Source organism: Chrysemys picta, chromosome 2 (assembly GCF_011386835.1).
Source record: "Chrysemys picta bellii isolate R12L10 chromosome 2, ASM1138683v2, whole genome shotgun sequence".
NCBI lineage: Eukaryota > Metazoa > Chordata > Testudines > Emydidae > Chrysemys > Chrysemys picta.
The window spans coordinates 257,709,518-257,728,432 of record NC_088792.1 but is presented as its reverse complement, the minus strand read 5'-3'; the positions used below and the strand labels follow the sequence as shown (position 1 = coordinate 257,728,432).

At 40.2% G+C, this 18,915-nt stretch overlaps 1 protein-coding gene across 14 annotated transcripts in view; it reads right to left on the bottom strand.

Moving 5' to 3' along the window:
- Nucleotides 1-396: 396 nt before the first annotated feature.
- OXR1 (oxidation resistance 1) overlaps nt 397-18,915 on the bottom strand; it is a 512,712-nt gene continuing 494,193 nt past the window's right edge. For 12 of the 14 annotated variants that reach the window (XM_065586020.1, XM_065586015.1, XM_065586021.1 and 9 more), the window contains 4 exons: nt 18,625-18,777; nt 4,550-4,645; nt 3,935-4,008; nt 397-2,377 (listed from right to left, as the gene is read on the bottom strand). In XM_065586020.1, the coding sequence (XP_065442092.1) occupies nt 2,242-2,377; nt 3,935-4,008; nt 4,550-4,645; nt 18,625-18,777 (459 nt within the window). In that variant the 3' untranslated portion in view covers nt 397-2,241. Of the gene's footprint in view, nt 2,378-3,934; nt 4,009-4,549; nt 4,646-8,695; nt 8,772-18,624; nt 18,778-18,915 lie in introns of those variants that run through there. The other 2 variants (XR_010598951.1, XR_010598952.1) reach the window with 2 other exon arrangements.

Below are 18,915 nucleotides of genomic sequence, written 5' to 3'. Positions count from 1 at the left end.
TCAGAAGTCTAATTCTGCAATTAAAAGAATCAGAGATCATAGAGCAGATGGAAAAAGTGATGCAGAATGCAGCACCTGAACTCTCAGGAGAGCAGGAACTGACAGTGTTTTGATGAGATATGTTACATATACTCCTTAAGGTAAATACAAAGGAAATCTAAAAAACTGATCTTCACTCTCAATATCATACACTGAAAGTTATATGATACTGGTACGTGAGTTTATAAACATTTACTCTTCCCCCAGTTCCAAAAACTGGAAGAAACTATTTAGTTACAATGTAGATCATCATAATATACCAAAATTAAAAAGTGGTATAGAGAAGGTCTCACATTCAGGAAGTTACTGTGAAAATAGCAATAATTGACCATTTGTCTAAATAAATTCAAACTCAAGTTTAATTTTACATGTATTTAGATTTATTTGCTATATATCACTATGACCTTATAGTACTTGAAATCCATTACAGGATTGTTTATAGTTAGTCTTAACTCCACAAAGACAATAATACTGCTGTGGAAGACCAATGGGGAGAAAAGTCATTTTAATATATTTACAGTTCCTTATTTTTGTAAACATTTAATCTACATACTGTACTAAGCTCTAACAAGGGTAAAGAGCTATACATAGAGACAGGAAATGGGGCCCTGTATTTCTATTCATATTGCGCATTAGCATATTATAGATAGAGCATCTGCCCTTTTTCATTACCACAGCAGTAATCTTTCTTCAGATAAGTTTTTAAAACTTTTCAAAGAACTAAATATATTGAAATACTATACAACTACATCTATTTAAGCCAACCCATTTGGCTTTTATTCCATTTCTAGAATAATTTAAAGTGCTATAAGCAACCCGTTAATCAACACTTTTCTATAATAACAAAACTACTTTTAAACATTAATTTACAAGATAATATACAATGTTCATCCGGAACAGCTGAAATTTCAGCACAAAGTCAGTCACTGTCACACTTATAACAGCAATTTTTTTGCATAACATAGAATAGAAGCTTTGAAAATAACTTTTGTTGAGCTGTTATTGCCACAATGGCTTATCAGTTTTCCTACAAAAGTGAACAAGAGCTACCGGTACTGTATTCTAGCCTGTCATTTTTTTGAGGTCACATGACAGTAAATTTGCATATTCCACAAGTCTACTGAGTTACAATATTGGCTACCTATAGTACAATACCCCATTTTATCAGAGCTGGTGCTAACTGTAGTTTACAACATAAATCCACTCAAAAACATCACAACTATTTTTTTTTTTGGACAGGAATAAGCTATGTTCTTGGAGTTGATGTGCTACAAGGCTACAACAGTTTAACTATAAAACAGTATATATCTGTCACTTTATGTTGAAGAAAAATGCATCAATTTCATAGTCTGTATGCATAATGCCCTACTACAGCTACAAATTTGTTCACTGCATTTTACTTGATTTATCCATTAAACCCAGTGGAACTATCACATTCTCACATTCCCTTGCTATTTTATGTTTTTAATCACATAGCTCAACGCTGTTCTCATTTGTCCCAAACCTGCAGATCATTAACAGCATGTGCAAAATACTCTTTAATATAATCAGCACACAACTAGAACTTTTACTATGACGTAACTGACGTGTTTTCTAAGTTGGACATTAATAAAACAAGTGGCACAACTGAATTTGGATGAATTTTCTAACCAGGACTAAGGGTAATGGTATGCTCCAATACGGAATGCTAAACTTCTTGTCTAGCAGTGGCACCATGTGAATTAATCAATGAGTGGTCTGGACCAGTGTTTGCAGCATTGCTGCCAAATCATCACACTCAAAACTTTCCTCTTATACAGGTCCTGAAGGGGGAGCTCCATTCAGAGATACAGTTTTAATAGAAAAATAATCTTAATTATTAAAAGCAGTCCTAAAGGGATCGTAGACAGATGTTTCGGGGAACTGAAGAGACAAAGGGGTAGACTAAAGGACAGATAATTTGGGAAGCTGGCTCCACAACAGCAAGATTAACTTAACCGACATTCAGTTTCAGCCCATGTGGCCTAGACTTATAGAAATATCTTAAGCATACAATAAAGTATGACAACTTTAAATACACTATTTCAAAATTGTATCTGGATCATCATGAAGATAGTTTTAAAACTATAGTATATAAATACTGTATTCTATTGCTCCTAGGGCTTTTTGAGCTGCACTGATTCATGTCAGGTTTGGGACAATAGCCTGTAGAGACACATACACTTATTCAAAAGCCCAGATTTCAATGTCTTGGATAATGAAGTCTTCTCTCTTAGAAAGTGTGTGATTCCCAAAGGTTTTACAAGAGTGACTTCTTCCATGGTAGAGATCCCCATCAAGCCAAAGAGCAAATTCTCCCCTAGAACATAGAGAAGTTATATAAAAATAATTCAGGAAGGAGAACAAAGTTAAGTTAACAAATGCAGTTAGAGTAGCTAGAATTATACATAGGACTCCGTGTTTGTCACAGAAGTCAAGGATTCTGTGACTTCCTGCGACCTCTGACTTCTGCAATGGCCAGTGGGGCTGATCCTAGTCTGCTCAGGCTGTGCAGCCAGCCGCTCGGGCAGCCCTGCAGGCAGCTGCACCAGCCACTGCTGGAGCGGTCCCATCCCTGGGGCCAGCCGCACCGACCGCTGCTCTGGCGGCTCCGGGCAGCTGGCCCTGGGGACCACCCGAGCAGCGGCCGATGCGGCTGGCCCCAAGGACCACCTGAGCAGCAGTCCTGGGGGCGGTGGGAGCAGTCGCAGCTTGGTGGCTCCTGGCTGCAGTCCCAGGTGGCCGGAGCAGTGCCTGGCCCCCTTCCTCTGGCAGCAGGCCGCCTGGGGCTCCCCCCCTCCCTCCAGCTGGTGCCGTGGTCTCCTTCCTCGTTTCCTCCCCACACCCCAAAACAAAAAGATTCTATCACGGGTATTTTTAGTAAAAGTCACAGACAGGTTAGGGGCCATGATTTTTTGTTTCTTGTCTGTGACATGTCCATAACTTTCACTAAAAATACCCGTGATTAAATAGTAGCCTTAATTATAAAACATGATTCCCTGATTCTTCCTACTTCTGCAGTCTCTCTTAGATGCAGCTGTATTTGAAGCCATAAGACTTTATTTATTTATTTAAGGTTTTTAAGCGTCTCGTAGATTCTGCAGAATCGACATTAGATTTATATAATTTAATATTTTAATTACCTGTAGAATAAAGTTTCTTTTATGGAAGAATACTCTAGTAATTTAGAACAAAATATCTGTACTAGAAAAGCAGAGAGAGATTTAAAAAAAATATATAAGTAAGTTGAAAATAACTTCCTCATTGGGGAAAAAAAATAAAGATTATGGAATAGCATTTCAAGGCTTTCAAGTATTCATGTCCTAGGTTTATCTGAAACAGATTTTTCTGACGAAGTATTTCTTGGGACATATTTGTCAGAGTGCTAGCATTAGGACACTAACCTGGACTCTGCAAATCTAGGTTCAATTAATTCTCTGTTCTGCCAAAAACATTTTTTATAATTTTAGGCAATTTACTATATATTTCAATTGTCTTGCTCATCATTAATTTTTTTTAATGTTAACATCTTGTATCAGTTTCAGAAAAAGCAAGTATGCTGTCAACCAGGACATGGAAAGGTATCTTGACCTATCAGAGGTAAAGCTTTCTATGTCTTCCATTGCTGAGGCAATGCAGAGGAAGGCCTAACAGTCTAATAAATGTAAATAAAAGTTGAGTTTACAAGTGTTAAATGGTTTTCTTATCTGACAATTGATAGATACATACATATATCTATAATTAGCATTAAAGCTTCTTGGGCCTTGAGATTTCTAAAATTAACATTAATACCAGTTTTACTGTGTGTACACAACATTACACAAAGACCATTGTAACCAATTCTTCACAATGAGTAACAGTACAAATCATGACTTACCCTCCCCCACCAAAAGCTAGAGAGTCCATGTCTCCTTTAATAAAAAACATATTGTCTCCTGTCCATTTGAAGACCTAATGAAAGTAGAGAATAGCAAGTTAAATATTTGAAAAATTGAAATTTTGTGAATTCCAAGTGTCTCACTATTCCTGACCCAGAAGTCTGCCATGATTCTAGTGTCAGTGAGAAAATCCACAGCTCTAGATTATACAGATATTTAAAGAGTAAATGGATTAGTTCCAGTGAACAAATTCACCTCTAAAATAATACCTACATACACTTGTTTAGCCTATCAATCTTTCCAAATCCATACCCATATTTTCATTAACTTTTGTCTCAATTACTTCAACTCCATCTTTACTGGTATCCCCAAATAGCCAAACTGCAGCATATGTGGAATGCCACAGCCCTTACAATACCATTAAAGTATAGGTATAATCCCAGTTCCTATGTCCCTTCCCATTCCTTTGCTCTTACCTTAACGCTAGCTATTTTTTCTTGGTAGGTGTAAGTGGGTCTTTATCACCCCTTAAAACATAGCTTCTTGTAGTCAATATTGTTGACACTGTAATACTGAATGGTTAAATAAGATGTATAGGAGTTGTATCTCCTTACCTCAAAATCTGGAGAGAAAGTAAACAGAAAGGTCTCTCCGGTGCCATAAAAGCAGTCACTCACTTTAAAAGGTTCAGAGGCTAGCGCACCAAAAACCTATAGGAGAGAAGAAAAAGTTGAGATCAAAAGTGTAAGAAGAATGCTGAAGCTACACAATCTACACTGCATCAACAAAACCTTTGTAGTTTTACTCATGAAATCTTTTTCTTTTACGTGGATATCTGACATACTGTTATCATTTGAGATGTAGGTAGATTTGAAATCCGCTTTTGGGATAAGTATAGAAACCTCAAAAGACCTAATGGTACTAACTGTAACGGAGATATTGTAGGCTGTTTTGTGAGGATTTTGGTAGGGAGGGACATGAAGCAACTGTCAAGCAATTCTTTGTTGACTAATCAGCCTAGAATAAGAAGTGCAAGAATTAAAAATTAAAATCATATGCACAACAGTTGAAGAGACAGCAAGATACAAATGTTTTGGGGGGTAATTCCCAGGTCCAAAAAGCTTCTGGGCTCTGCTTCCTGTTTTATACTTTCTGCTCTACCACTAGTATACACTGAATTACACATACATACATCCTCATAGGCTCCTTATTATAGACCATCTCCCTATCAGGGTAGTTTCTTGTTGAACAGAGGTGGCTCTTTTCCTTAACTCCTCATTCTGGTCAGACTGAAAGGGAAGGCACAATGGCCTCAACCCTGGCAACAGAGCCTAATTTCATCCAGGCTCTGGGCCCTTTCCTGGGTACCATAAGACTGTGAAATAGTTATTAGGCCTGTTTAAGACCACCATACACGGCTAGTTATTACCAGTCATCACTAGTAGGGGTTTAAAAAGACAGCATACTCAAACCCAATTAAACAAGTATTAGTTTCCCAAAAAGCAAAACATTCAGAATATGCAGGTTCAAGAAGGCTGCAGGACACAGCTAAAATCTGCCTCATTGTAACCAAGGCACCTAATAGGGAGATATCTCTTTAAGAGACGGGGGGGGGGAGTAGGAGTGAGTTGTGTCTGGGCCATTGTTGCTAGGTAGATTTAGCACTCCACATCCAGAAGCTGGTGGAATTGGGTGTGGTAGTTTTGGGTATACTCCAATAGGTTCCCTATTGCTGTGGTCAGACTCCGTGAGGGCAAGCGGTCAGGGCAGCTGCTTTATAAAAGGCTATGTGCCCTGGTGTGAGTTTGGAGAAACTGAGCCCACGAGCAGAAAACAGGCTGGTGTCCCTAACTCTGAAGTATTTTGCATCCAGGTTTTCTTTAAATCTATGCATTTAACTGAGTGATTGGTTAATGAGTTAGCTGACTGGCTAACAGCGATTTCAGCAGAGGAAGAGTCTGCATGGATTCCAACTGAAGATTCTTGCAAGCAAATGGAGGGAAGATGTTTTAGACTCAACAGACTCTATAAATTTGGTGATCAAAGTAACTGAGTCTTAGGTGAACTAAACTTAAGTTTTTGGGAACTTTCAGTTTCTTCTCACTGTGTTTCTGTGGGGATTGAACTATTCAGATTTTAATTTGTTTTCTTTATTTATGTATAACTGTGAAGATAATGTCTGTGGATTATAAAATAAGCATGTTATGCTGTAAAAATTAGATTATTTGTTTCTTTATCATAAAATAACATTTTTAATTTAAATTCAGTTCTTTAGTTCCTTTTGGGACTTGAATGTGGGGAGGTGACCCTGTGCAATCCTGGCTGAAAATTCTTAGAGACTGAACTCTGGGTCTCCAGCTACTTTTCTATGGGAATTGGGTTTTTTAGGTACTGGAGAAGGGCAATGAAGTGAACTCAAGCCCACCCAAAGGTTACATCATCACAGCCAAAATGGGTATCTTCAGAACCTGAAGACAGCAGCCTAGAACTCCAGCACTGACACATGATGGAGACCAGTCATATAGATTTTCTTCAATCAGGATATCAGAGTGTACATAGATATCAGCATAATAAATCTGGTTCCTCCAGAGGTACATCTCACAGAATCACAATAATGATGGTGGTGTGGATGAGATATGTCATTGTTAGAGCTAGCATTCTGATTCAGTTCTGTTTTCCTTGAGAGACACTTATTTTTTAGCTGGTGAGGCCTCAGCTGTAGTAGTGTGTCCAGTTTTAGGCACTACTCTAAGAAAGGCATGAGAAAACTGGAGAGAGTGCAGAGGAGAGCAACAAAAATAAGAGGTTTAGAAAAATATGAGGGAGGGTTGAAATTATTGGGCATGTTTAGACTAGAGAATAGAAGCCTGAGGGGGAACATAACATTCTGCAAATCCGTAAAAGGTTGTTATAAGGAGGATGGTGATTCATTTAATCTGCAGTAAGGGAGATTTTAAATTGGAAAAAATTTCCACAGTATCTACCTATAAGGATAGTCAAGCACTGGAACAGATTACTTACGGAGGTTGTCTAACCCCTTCTTAAAAACCTCCAGTGAGAAGATTCCACAAACACCTGTCCAGGATCGTCTAGATATATTTAATCCTGCCTTACCACAGGGAAATGGACGATGATCTTTTGAGCTCTACATTTCTGTTCTATGATCCTTCTGTCCTCTCAGAAAGGCATAGAATGCCCATAGCCTTCTCAAATTCTTTAACCCCTTTTCAATTACTTCCTCCAGCACCCATTAGTATCCATATTAAGAAAAGGAGCTGGATGCATCAGAGACTCAAATCAATATCTCCAGGCAGAGAACATAAGACCGGTCATACTGAGTCAGACCAATAGTCCATCTACTCAATATCCTGTCTTCCAATAGTTGCCAATGCCAGGTGCTTCACAGGGAATGAACAGAACAGGTAAGTATCAAGTGATCCATCCTGTCGCCCATTCCCAGCTTTCTGGCAAACAGAGGTTAGGGACACTTCAGAGCATAGTTTTGCATCCCTGCCCATCCTGGCTAATAGAGCCATTCCTCTATGAACTTATCTAGTTCTGTTTTGAACCCTGTTATATAATCTTGGCCTTCACAAACATCCTCTGGCAAAGAGTTCCACAGGTTGACTGTGTGTTGTGTGAAGAAATACTTCCTTTTGTTTGTTTTAAACCCGCTGCCTATTAATTTCATTTTGTGATCCCTAGTTCTTGTGTTATTTACTCATAACACTTCCTTATTTCTTCGCACCAATCATGATTTTATAGACCTCTATCATATCCGTCCTTAGTCGTCTCTTTTCCAAACTGAAAAATCCCAGTCTTGTTAATCTCTCCTCATATGGAAGCTGTTCCATACCCTTAATCATTTTGTTGCCCTTTTCTGTACCTTTTCCAATTCCATTATATCTTCTTTGAGATGGGGCGGCCAGATCTGTGTGCAGTATTCAAGAGGTGGGTGTACCATGGATTTATATAGAAGCAACATGTTTTCTGTCTTCTTATCTATCCCTTTCCTAATGATTCCCAACATTCTGTTCGCTTTTTTGACTGCCACTGCATACTGAGTGGAGGTTTTCAGAGAACTATCCACAATGACTCCAAGATCTTTTTCTTGAGTGGTAACAGCTAATTTAGACTCCATCATTTCATATGTATAGTTGGGATTATGTTTTCCAATGTGCATTACTTTGCATTTATGACCATGGAATTTCATCTGCCATTTTGTTGCCCAGTCACCCAGGTTTGTGAGGTCCCTTTCTAACTCTTTGCAGTCTGCTTTGGATTTAACTATCTTGAGTAGTTTTGTATCATCTGCAAATTTTGCCACTGCGCTGTTTATGCCTTTTTCCAGATCATATATGAATTTGTTAAATGGTATGGGTCCCAGTACTGACACCTGGGTGACACCACTAATTTACCTTTCTCCATTCTGAAAAATTATAATTTATTCCTAACCCTTGTTTCCTATCTTTTAACCAGTTACTGATCCATGAGAGGACCTTCCCTCTTATCCCATGACAGCTTACTTTGCTTAAGAGCCTTTGGTGAGGGACCTTGTCAAAGGCTCTCTGAAAATCTAAGTGCAATATATCCACTGGATCACCCTAGTCCACATGCTTGTTGATCCCCTCGGAGAACTCAATCCTTAAGGGATATTATGTAAGCACGATCTGAACACAATTTTCTAATAAAAATAAAGCTTTAGAACAGACCCCACCATATATTCTTCAGGTCAGGACAGCTTGTAATAGGAACTTTACCAGGTCTTAACATTGGAGTTTCTTGCCCACAGAATCTTCTGAAGAGACCATGTTTTGAGGTGGTTTAGATTTACAACTGAAATGAAAGAAACCCAACTGGAGGAGCAGCTATGTAAAGACAGTATGGAGCCTTATTTAAAAAGGAAAACTGCAGTGACTATTTCTAATACTGTACCTTTGATAAATATTTGCTGTTCACTGTAAGAATATTAAATGTGATTTCTCAAAGCTTTCTGGATGATACTATCCTTCCGAGTAAATTTTAAAAAAGGCAATTCATTGACTCATTTACTCCCATTGAAAATCTCTGCCAGTCACATGCATTTCAAAGTTATTTTAAAGTTAAATAAATTTAACAAAGCTTTATAGAATATAAGCTGTGGTTACAGTAATATTTTTAAAGCAAGTTTTGCGTTATAAACAACTTTGAAAGACGTATACATTCCAATAGTGAGCAGTATTTCCTGTGTCAACCTACATCAGACTCCCAAGGAGAGGAGACACCATTACATTTTTAATTAAAATAAAGCTAGTTTTAAATTTGTAGGTGAATTATTAAATTAGTTGTAGGGACTGGAATATCTTCTCTATACAGATTTATAAATTTTTTAAGTAGATAAAACTATCTCCAAAGGTGTTATGTCCTGCTCAGTTTTGATGTTGAAATTTCAAGTGCAGTTTTTGAAAAACAATTTCTTCTTGTTTTCTCTCTGCTACAATCCCAATGTTTTAAATTCTCTTTTCAAGTTTAACAAAACAAACCAACCAACAAACAAAAAAGATACTGGCTGATATTTGTTGTTCCTTTTCATAAAGAGAAAATTAGTCAATTTTTTTTATTAAACTTTGAGTGAATAACGTCATCCTGTAGCATGTGTGTGTTAAACAACCATCTCCTTTCTCCAATACTGGGTTTGCATTTTAGGTCTCCTCTAAATTAAGTAGGGTCTTGATCTGACAAGATAATGTTTCCTATGGAAGCAATAGAGGGACACTATCAGCTTGAATTTTTTAAAAGTTACCAATTTTCTGATTTTTTAGGCATCTTTTAAATAGCATAGCTACTTTAAAAAAAAATGAAGAATACTGTTTAAAAGGAAGCTTCTCAAGGTTTTCCTGCTTTCCTGCAAATGTTTAAATTTATTTTTTAGGCAGGCCTGAGATCAACCACTAACTAACATGATCTGGCCCAACCTTCCCCTTCGTGCACGTGCATGTCACTTCACTTTCAGCCTCTATTGGTAAATACACTCTTTCAGGGCTTGCGGGAGAATGGTGCCTGAGTGTGTTGTTATGTTAGTACATGAGATAATAAACTATGATTAGAACAGTGAAACTCAGTCAAATGGTCTAAGAAAACACTGAAAATAGAGAAAAATATATTTCTCTAATATTTCAGTTATAATACAATAGAAACTCAAGAGTTATGGACACCATGGGAATAGAGGTTGTTCGTAACTCTGAAGTGTTCCCTAACTCTGAACAAGACATTACGGACTTCAGACACAGGGGGTTCATGGCTGCAGCTACAGGGCCAGGGTGGGGTGTCAGGGCTCTGGGTGCGGGGACCAGGGCTTGGGGCTTCAGCCTCGCAACTCTGTTGTTCCTGGCTTCTGCCCTCCCCACAGCTCAGTTCCTGGTTTCGGCCAGGGGGCGGAAGGCACTCCAGGGCTTTCGCTACGGGGGAAGCACTGGGGCTGAAACCAGCACTCCTCTCATAATGAAAGTCCCAGCACTCCCCGCAGGGCTGAAGCCAGGAATGGTGCAGCAGGGCTGAAGCCCCAAGCCCCAGTGCTCCCCACAGGTCTAAAGTAGGGTTACCATACGTCCGTTTTTTCCCAGACATGTCCAGCTTTTTGGTAATCAAACCCCCGTCCAGGGGGAATTGCCAAAAAGCCGAACATGTCCGGGAAAAATACCGCCGGCCGGGCACTTCCCCTCCCGCGGCTGCTGTGCTCCCTACCTTGACTCTTCTGCTCTGTTTAAAGCCGAGCTGCCCGAGCGCTACCGGCTTTGGGCAGCCCCGTGCTCCCGGACCCTGAGCCGCCGGCCAGGCACTTTCCCTCCCAGGCTCCGGAGGCGCAGCATCCAGAGGCATGGGGGCTGCCCGAAGCCGGTAGCGCTCGGGTAGCTCGGCGCTTACATAGCCCAGGAGTTCAGGGAGCACAGCAGCCGCTGGAGCCCGGGAGGGGAAGTGCCCGGAGGCATAGGGGCTGCCCGAAGCCCGAGCGCTACCGGCTTCACAGTTTGCTGGGCAGCCCCCAGACCCTGAGCCCCCGGCTGGGCGCTTCCCCTCCCAGGCTCCAGTTGTGCTGGGGAAGCGCCGGCCGGGGGCGCAGGGTCTGGGGGCTGCCCGGCAAACTGTGAAGCCGGTAGTGCTTGGGCAGCCCTTTTCGCGTGGCTGGGAGGGAGGAAGGGGAATGCGGGGCGCTCAGGGCAGGGGGGTGGAGTTCGGACGGGGAAGGGGCAGGGCGAGGGCCCCGTGGAGTGTCCTCTTTTTTTATTTTTTTAAATATGGTAACCCGAGTCTAAAGCCCTGAGACCTCCTACCCCCAGAGTTCTGACCCTCCCCCTAACTTGCGGCTGCAGCCCCAACTACCTGTGACTGATGCCCTGAGACCCAGGGCTAAAGCCCAGAGGCAGTACAGTATTTGCTGTTTGTTTTTTTGTCTTCACTGCTGCCCGATTCTTTCCGGTTCCACATGGTGTCCAGTTGTCCAACAAGTCTAACTCAGGTGTTCATATCTTTGAGGTTCTACTGTAGTCTTAGAGCAGGAGGAGTTACTTGTCAGAAAAGTAATGGGAGAAAGACAATTGAGATTTGATAACTGATCATCCAAATTCATAAAAAGTGAAGACACTCAATTGGTTCACAGAGTATAACCCAATTTTTTCAGTCTGATTCTAGGAATTTTGATTTTTTCCTCCCTCTATTCCTTAAAGGGGACACAAACTAATTTTGTGCAAGTCAATTCAAAGAGTTAGATTTTTTCACAAAATTACTGGCAGTCTTGCTGAAGAAACCTGGCAGATACCATCTCAGTTGTATTGGCCCATAATCAAACTCGCTAATCAAGTTGATTCTAAAGTCTTTAAAAAAACACCACCACTTAACGCATTAGTTGGAAAAAGCTATTCTGCTAATTCCCAAATTCAAATAGATTCATACAAACAGAATCAGCTCAGATGATGCCAGCAATCTCTAATGTGTCATTCACAGAAAGTTAGCAAGCTATTTCAGGGGTAGCACCTTATATGCCTAAAAAACTTTTAGTTATGACTGGAATAGGGCTCTCTTTTATATATACACTTTACTGGCTTGTTTTTGTCCAAAGTATACTTTATTGGTTGTTTTTGGCTAAAGGCTCATTAACTTAACTGCTTCTTTATAGAATATCCTCTCCCACAACTTTAGTCAATGGCGTATTCTCATTCATTTTCCCTTCAGAGACACTGGAGGAAAAGGGGTGGCCTGCACTCAGGTCCCATTGACTGTCTATTACTATTCAGTCTGACCCCAATATCGGAAGTGTTTGAGCAGATGAGAGAAAACGGCCCCGTATACTGATGATTTGGCTCATCTGATTCTAAGCTTCTATTGACAGGGTTTTATTTTAATACAGAATTTTTCTACTATGTTGAGACAAATGAACAAAAAAATAATTTAACCTCAAACTCTACCTCAAAGAGGATTTTGCACATTTTCTGCCAAAAGAGGAATTCATGAAGTGTTCAATAAGGTGCTCTATCTATTTTTACCTGATCTTTAGTGAGCTGCTCAATTTGACAATTCTTTAAAACACAATAAAAAAGTGGAAAATTTTGGAAGGCAGCAAAATTGCTGAGACTACGAAGTTCATCAGGACTAAGAAGAAACACTGTCATTTCTATCACTAATAGACAGGAAATTTACCTTCAAATCCCTAAATAGGGATTACAAATGGCTTAACAAACAGACCTGGGTAATTTCTCACAAGAAGAATGAAGTGAAGTTGGCAGAACATAAACATTCATGAAACATACTCTACATAGTGCTCCTGTCCATCTTTTTTCAATACTACACCTCTACCCCAATATAATGTGACCAGATATAACATGGATTTGGATAGAACGCAGTAAAGCAGTGCTCCGGGGGGGCGGGGCTGCACACTCTGGTGGATCAAAGCAAGTTTGATGTAACGCAGTTTCACCTATAACGCGGTAAGATTTTTTGGCTCCCGAGGACAGCGTTATATCCAGGTAGAGGTGTATATGTTAAATAGCATGGACCCCAGTCAGAACATACAAAGCTGGTACAACAATAAGCCTTGTTGTCCAGGTCAGGTACTTTGCTTCATTTTTTTTTGATTTCTCAACTATTATTCATGGACCAAGTTAATTATATTTTGCTGTGCCTCCAGACACGGGGTAGCTCTGTGCCCAATTCTGTATGGTTTGGAATCCGATTATTTCAGTATCTGTGGCAGCCCTTCGCACCAGTATGCCCGTGCACTATTTCACCAAACACTGTAGCAGGAAACATGCTCACAAAACACCAAGCAGTAAACATGGTACAACAACAGAAAGCTGTATCAACTCAGGGCAGGCTACTATGGCATTAGTGGTGCTGTAGTCATGGCACCCATTATCTGCACCAATGACGTGGGATGATTACTGATGTGTATTAAACAGGAAGTCATGTAGAGTGGCAGTAAAGCGCATAGGAAGATCATACATGGAAATTAGAGCCCCAAAATACTGTACTGTAGTAAGCAATGTGGCTGTTTGTACGTTCCCCAAAGTTTGTGCACAGAACTGCCCCCTGGCTGGAGATACACCCACCTCTGTTACCTCACACAGCTGTTACATTCCAACTGCCACAGAACATTTGGACTCCAACATTCCACCTGGTTCTCACAGGGCCCAGTGACAACTGAAGCGTGATATTCTAAACCAAAAACCCTCACCCATACTTGTAGCAGTTTTCATCACTCAGACATTCTAGGCTTCTGAGTGAGACACAGACAGAGTGACAATCTTGGAAAATGTGTGTTGATTTGGGTGGGTAGTGAATAAGAGGTGAGGACCTGTCTGGGATTGTTGTGTACACTGGTTATGTTGATTTGTGTCGGGTGTTGTGCTAAGAGATTTGTTTTGATTTGCACTGGTGACAGTTGGATGCAGGCTGTGGCAGTAGGGCCAAGTAATCCACGATCTGTGCAGTTCCCTCATACAACCAATGAAATTGATGCACGCAAATTAGCTGTAGGGTAAGGGCAGTGATTGGGTGTTTACTTCTAATATTCTTAGGACTCTTGGCATGGAATAGATAGATCCTTACTGCAGCTGTCCACTGCATGAATGTAATTTGTAAAGTCAAAATGGCTGAGAACTTAAATTGAATGGTAATTGATTGCAAAATCTAATGATGATGCAACCTGGTGATATTCTGAAGAAAAAACCTCTCAACTAGCTGCTCCTATTGCTTCACACTGACTCAGCCATTTTAGGTTTCAGAGCAACAGTGACATCCCTGGAATCTTATACAGATACTGTGAACTTCAGTTATTAAAATAAGCTTTCAGTATTGAAGGATGTCATACATCTTCATATAAACCATTCTTTTCTCTACTTTTACATTCAAGGTGTTATGTTTTCAAACATGACAAAATGGAATCTTTACAATTCAAATAACTTTCCCTTTCAGGATCAGGTTGTAACTGGACCTTACAACTAATGGGGGAGAAGGGAAGGCACATAGGGGGAGCATGCAAGCAATAAAACCTCTAGTGCTTCACACAAAAGCCACTGAAGTTGCAGTCTGCGTTCAGAGGAGTGCAGGTATTATTCTCCTGGTGCACACATCTCTCCATGGGGAAGGGAGGAACAGGGAGGTGGTGAACTATGGCTCTATAATTACCTTGCAAAACAGGCCAACCTCAAGCAAGAAGATCAGGCTATACCAGGTGCAATCTGCATTGTTGCCCAGCACACTGGGCCCTTCAGAAATTCCCTGCGGTGTAGTATTGCTCTCCACTGCCCCTAAAGCAGGCTAGTGGCTAAATGCTACAATTTAGCCTTTAATAAGTATCCTTTGTATAGTACATTACAATCATATGTTCTCCCTTTTCTTATGTTGTATCCGAGGAGGTTTTGGAACATCCCATCTCTTTTTTTTTTTTTAGTATATTTGTTTTGTTTTATATATCTGTATTATACAAAATGCAAAGCGCTATTTTAAAGACATATTTCTAGACCACATTGTAGTTCTCCTGTAAACATTTTGACAGTGACAAGAATTAAAGTAAGCCCTCTGCAGGAGAAGGAAATCAGACATGCATTTTGTGACCATGTGAGACTTGGACTAAAGTTATTTTCTTTGTCTTGGAACATTTCACAGTTTAGGAAAGCTACCTGCAGTATTCCTCAAATGAACTTTAATAAAATACCCATATTAAGGTAAACACGTAAATGGAGTCTGGGAGATATGAATCAGAACTTCCACCCTGCTAATCAGAAACTAGTACAATTTATAAAAATAAAAGTTATTTTCACAGAAGTAACCAGACCCATGTTCAAACGTTAATCTTAGATATATTTTCACCTACCACACATATTAGCAGGAAGCCATGGTACACTTAAAATTATTTCTTAATTTACAGCCAGACTCAGTCTTTGAAGCACAACTTCTCTAGTGCTTTGGCTATTCCTTAAAAAACACAACTCTGGTAGTTAAGAAAAATACAAATACCCTCAAAGCTGGCACTACATCCAGTTCCAAAGCAACACGTAAGATATTTTGTACAGTATAAGATGTGCATCTCATTGCACATTCCTTGCTTCTAGTTAATCCTCCAGCATGGAAAATGCTGCTTTGTGCAAACTCTTCTAAGGCTGTATTTGCTTGGCCTTTACACTACCATGTTGGGCATTTTTGTCAACACACTACAGTAGAACCTCAGAGTCATGAACTGACCAGTCAACCATACATTTCATTTGGAACTGGAAGTACACAATCAGGCATCAGTAGAGACCAAAACAAAACAAAAAACAAATACAGTTCTGTGTTAAATGTAAACTATTAAAAAGAAGGGAAAGCAGCATTTTTCTTCTGCATAGTAAAGTTTCAAAGCTGTATTAAGTGAATGTTCAGTTGTAAACTTTTAAAAGAACAGCCATAATGTTTTGTTCAGAGTTATGAACATTTCAGAGTTACAAACAAGCTCCATTCCTGAGGTGTTCGTCAACTCCAGAACTCTGAGGTTCTGCTGTATCAACCAACGGTATGATTTTATGTTTCTGTTTCAGATCATCTCAATATAATTTGTGGACAAAGAAAAGCTAGCACCCCCATACCAGTAAGGGAAAGAATTTCAGGCTAGTGCAAACTGCAGCGTTTAAGCTTATAAATGCATCTCTCCATCAACCAAACCTATGATGTTCTGAAAGCACACCATAGCTTCTAGAAGTAGTACAGCATATACTACAAAAAGAACAGTTACTTACCCCACAGTAACTGTTTCTTTGAAATACGTTGCCCACATGAATTCCACTTCTGGTGTGTGAGATCAGATTCTTTTGGCCAGCAGTGTAAATCGGGGCCGTGCCTGTGCCCTTGATGTTTTCACACTCCCAACCATCCCTCAGTTACTTCATCAATACAAAATCCAGAGGCTAGAGCACTCTGTAGATGTGGGGTCATGGAATCCGTGCTGACAACACACCTTGAAGAACCATAGTAACCATCTCAAAGTAGGCAGAAAAGGTTCCTAGAGTGTCCCATCACCGAGAGGCATGGCAGCAAGAGGGACAAGTTTTAAATCCCAAGATTTAGTGTCAGCCAATTCCAGGGTTAATACATAACCTAACCTAGATAAATAGATGAAGTAGATATGATATTTCTTTCTTTCTTTTTCTCTCTCTCTCACTTTTGTGGCTAATATATATCTTTTGCCAACAGGCAAACTATAAACTAACTCCTCCTAGTAAGGCATTTGATACGGTCTCGCATGATATTCTTATCGATAAACTAGGCAAATACAATTTAGATGGGGCTACTATAAGGTGGGTGCGTAACTGGCTGGATAACCGTACTCAGAGAGTTGTTATTAATGGTTCCCAATCCTGCTGGAAAGGTATAACAAGTGAGGTTCCGCAGGGGTCTGTTTTGGGACCGGCTCTGTTCAATATCTTCATCAACCACTTAGATATTGGCATAGAAAGTACACTTATTAAGTTTGCGGATGATACCAAACTGGGAGGGATTGCAACTGCTTTGGAGGACAGGGTCATAATTCAAAACGATCTGGACAAATTGGAGAAATGGTCTGAGGTAAACAGGATGAAGTTTAACAAAAACAATGCAAAGTGGTCCATTTAGGAAGGAAAAATCAGTTTCACACATACAGAATGGGAAGAGACTGTCTAGGAAGGAGTACGGCAGAAAGGGACCAAGGGGTTATAGTGGACCACAAGCTAAATACGAGTCAACAGTGTGATGCTGTTGCAAAAAAAGCAAACATGATTCTAGGATGCATTACCAGGTGTGTTGTGAACAAGACACGAGAAGTCATTCTTCTGCTCTACTCTGCGCTGGTTAGGCCTCAACTGGAGTATTGTGTCCAGTTCTGGGCACCGCATTTCAAGAAAGATGTGGAGAAATTGGAGAGGGTCCAGAAAAGAGCAACAAGAATGATTAAAGGTCTTGAGAACCTGACCTATGAAGGAAGGCTGAAAGAATTGGGTTTGTTTAGTTTGGAAAAGAGAAGACAGAGGGGACATGATAGCAGTTTTCAGGTATCTAAAAGGGTGTCATAAGGAGAAGTGAGAAAACTTGTTCACCTTGGCCTCTAAGGATAGAACAAGAAGCAATGGTCTTAAACTGCAGCAAGGGAGGTTTAGGTTGGACATTAGGAAAAAGTTCCTAATTGTCAGGGTGGTTAAACACTGGAATACATTGCCTAGGGAGGTTGTGGAATCTCCATCTCTAGAGATATTTAAGAGTAGGTTAGAAAAATGTCTATCAGGGATGGTCTAGACAGTATTTGGTCCTGCCATGAGGGCAGGAGACTGGGCTCGATGACCTCTCAAGGTCCCTTCCAGTCCTAGAATCTATGAATCCTCAACCTAATGAGCAATAAGCTAGCCTAACAGCTAATTGCGCAGTGAGCTAAGTAAGCAGACACTGCTGGGATTCTGTTTTGTTGCCACAGCAGGCAAAAAGGAACTGAGGAACAGTTGGACCCGTTCCGCCACTTATGTCCTCGGGTGGAGGGATGGAGTTGCAAGAGTATCACGGGTCGGGGTGGCCCCAACACCCACCACTGGCCAAAAGAATTTAATCTGTATGCACTGGTTGCATGTGCACCAGAAGTGGAATCCACACAGACTGTCACTCGAAGAATTGATTATTCAGCACTGAAATTATTATAAATGTCTCTTTACATCAAATGGACAGATGGCCTAATCAACATTGTAACCTCAAGATGACGGTTGCTAAGATGTCCATATCTGTCACTAAGGGAACTGTACAGAGATAGGTAACCTATGTCAAGAAAGTTGGCTATCTACTCAGATAGCAATGACTATTCATCTTTCCCATTTTTGGGTGGGACATCGATTCTGTGCCTTATCAATTCGTTGAGGCTCTGAGCTGTCTGGTTCTCATTTTTTATTTAAGAGAAACTAAAATGTTATTCAGTAATAAAATGTTAGAGGATTTGCAACAGTTGTGGCTGGACACTGGATTTGCTTCATCAAAACATTTCCCAGAAAAATGCCATTATCAAAAACCGCCTGCACAATGACACAATTGTAACACCAATACATAACCATGAAGAGGGATACGCTTAACACAGGCAGTTTTATTACTAAAACACATTGATATTTCAGCTGTTCATTTATCGGTTTTAAACAGCAGTTTTGATTTTTTTTGGCCATTATTTCCATACCTGCCCATCACTATCCTTGATAACCATTAGTACAGGAGTGTCTAGCCCCAACATAGTTCGATACAATGTCTTCAAGCTCATGCCATGCTTTGCAGTGCTGTAGACAAGAGTCCATGGATACCCAATGGTTCGGGGAGGAAGATGCTTTGTGAGCTGTTAACAAAACAATAAAGATTCTCTTAGGCATTTAGTAACTACATTTTTTTTTAACAGAAGGTTAACAGTGCTGGTCTGGATCTGTAAAAAGCAACAGAGTCCTGTGGCACCTTTAAGACTAACAGATGTATTGGA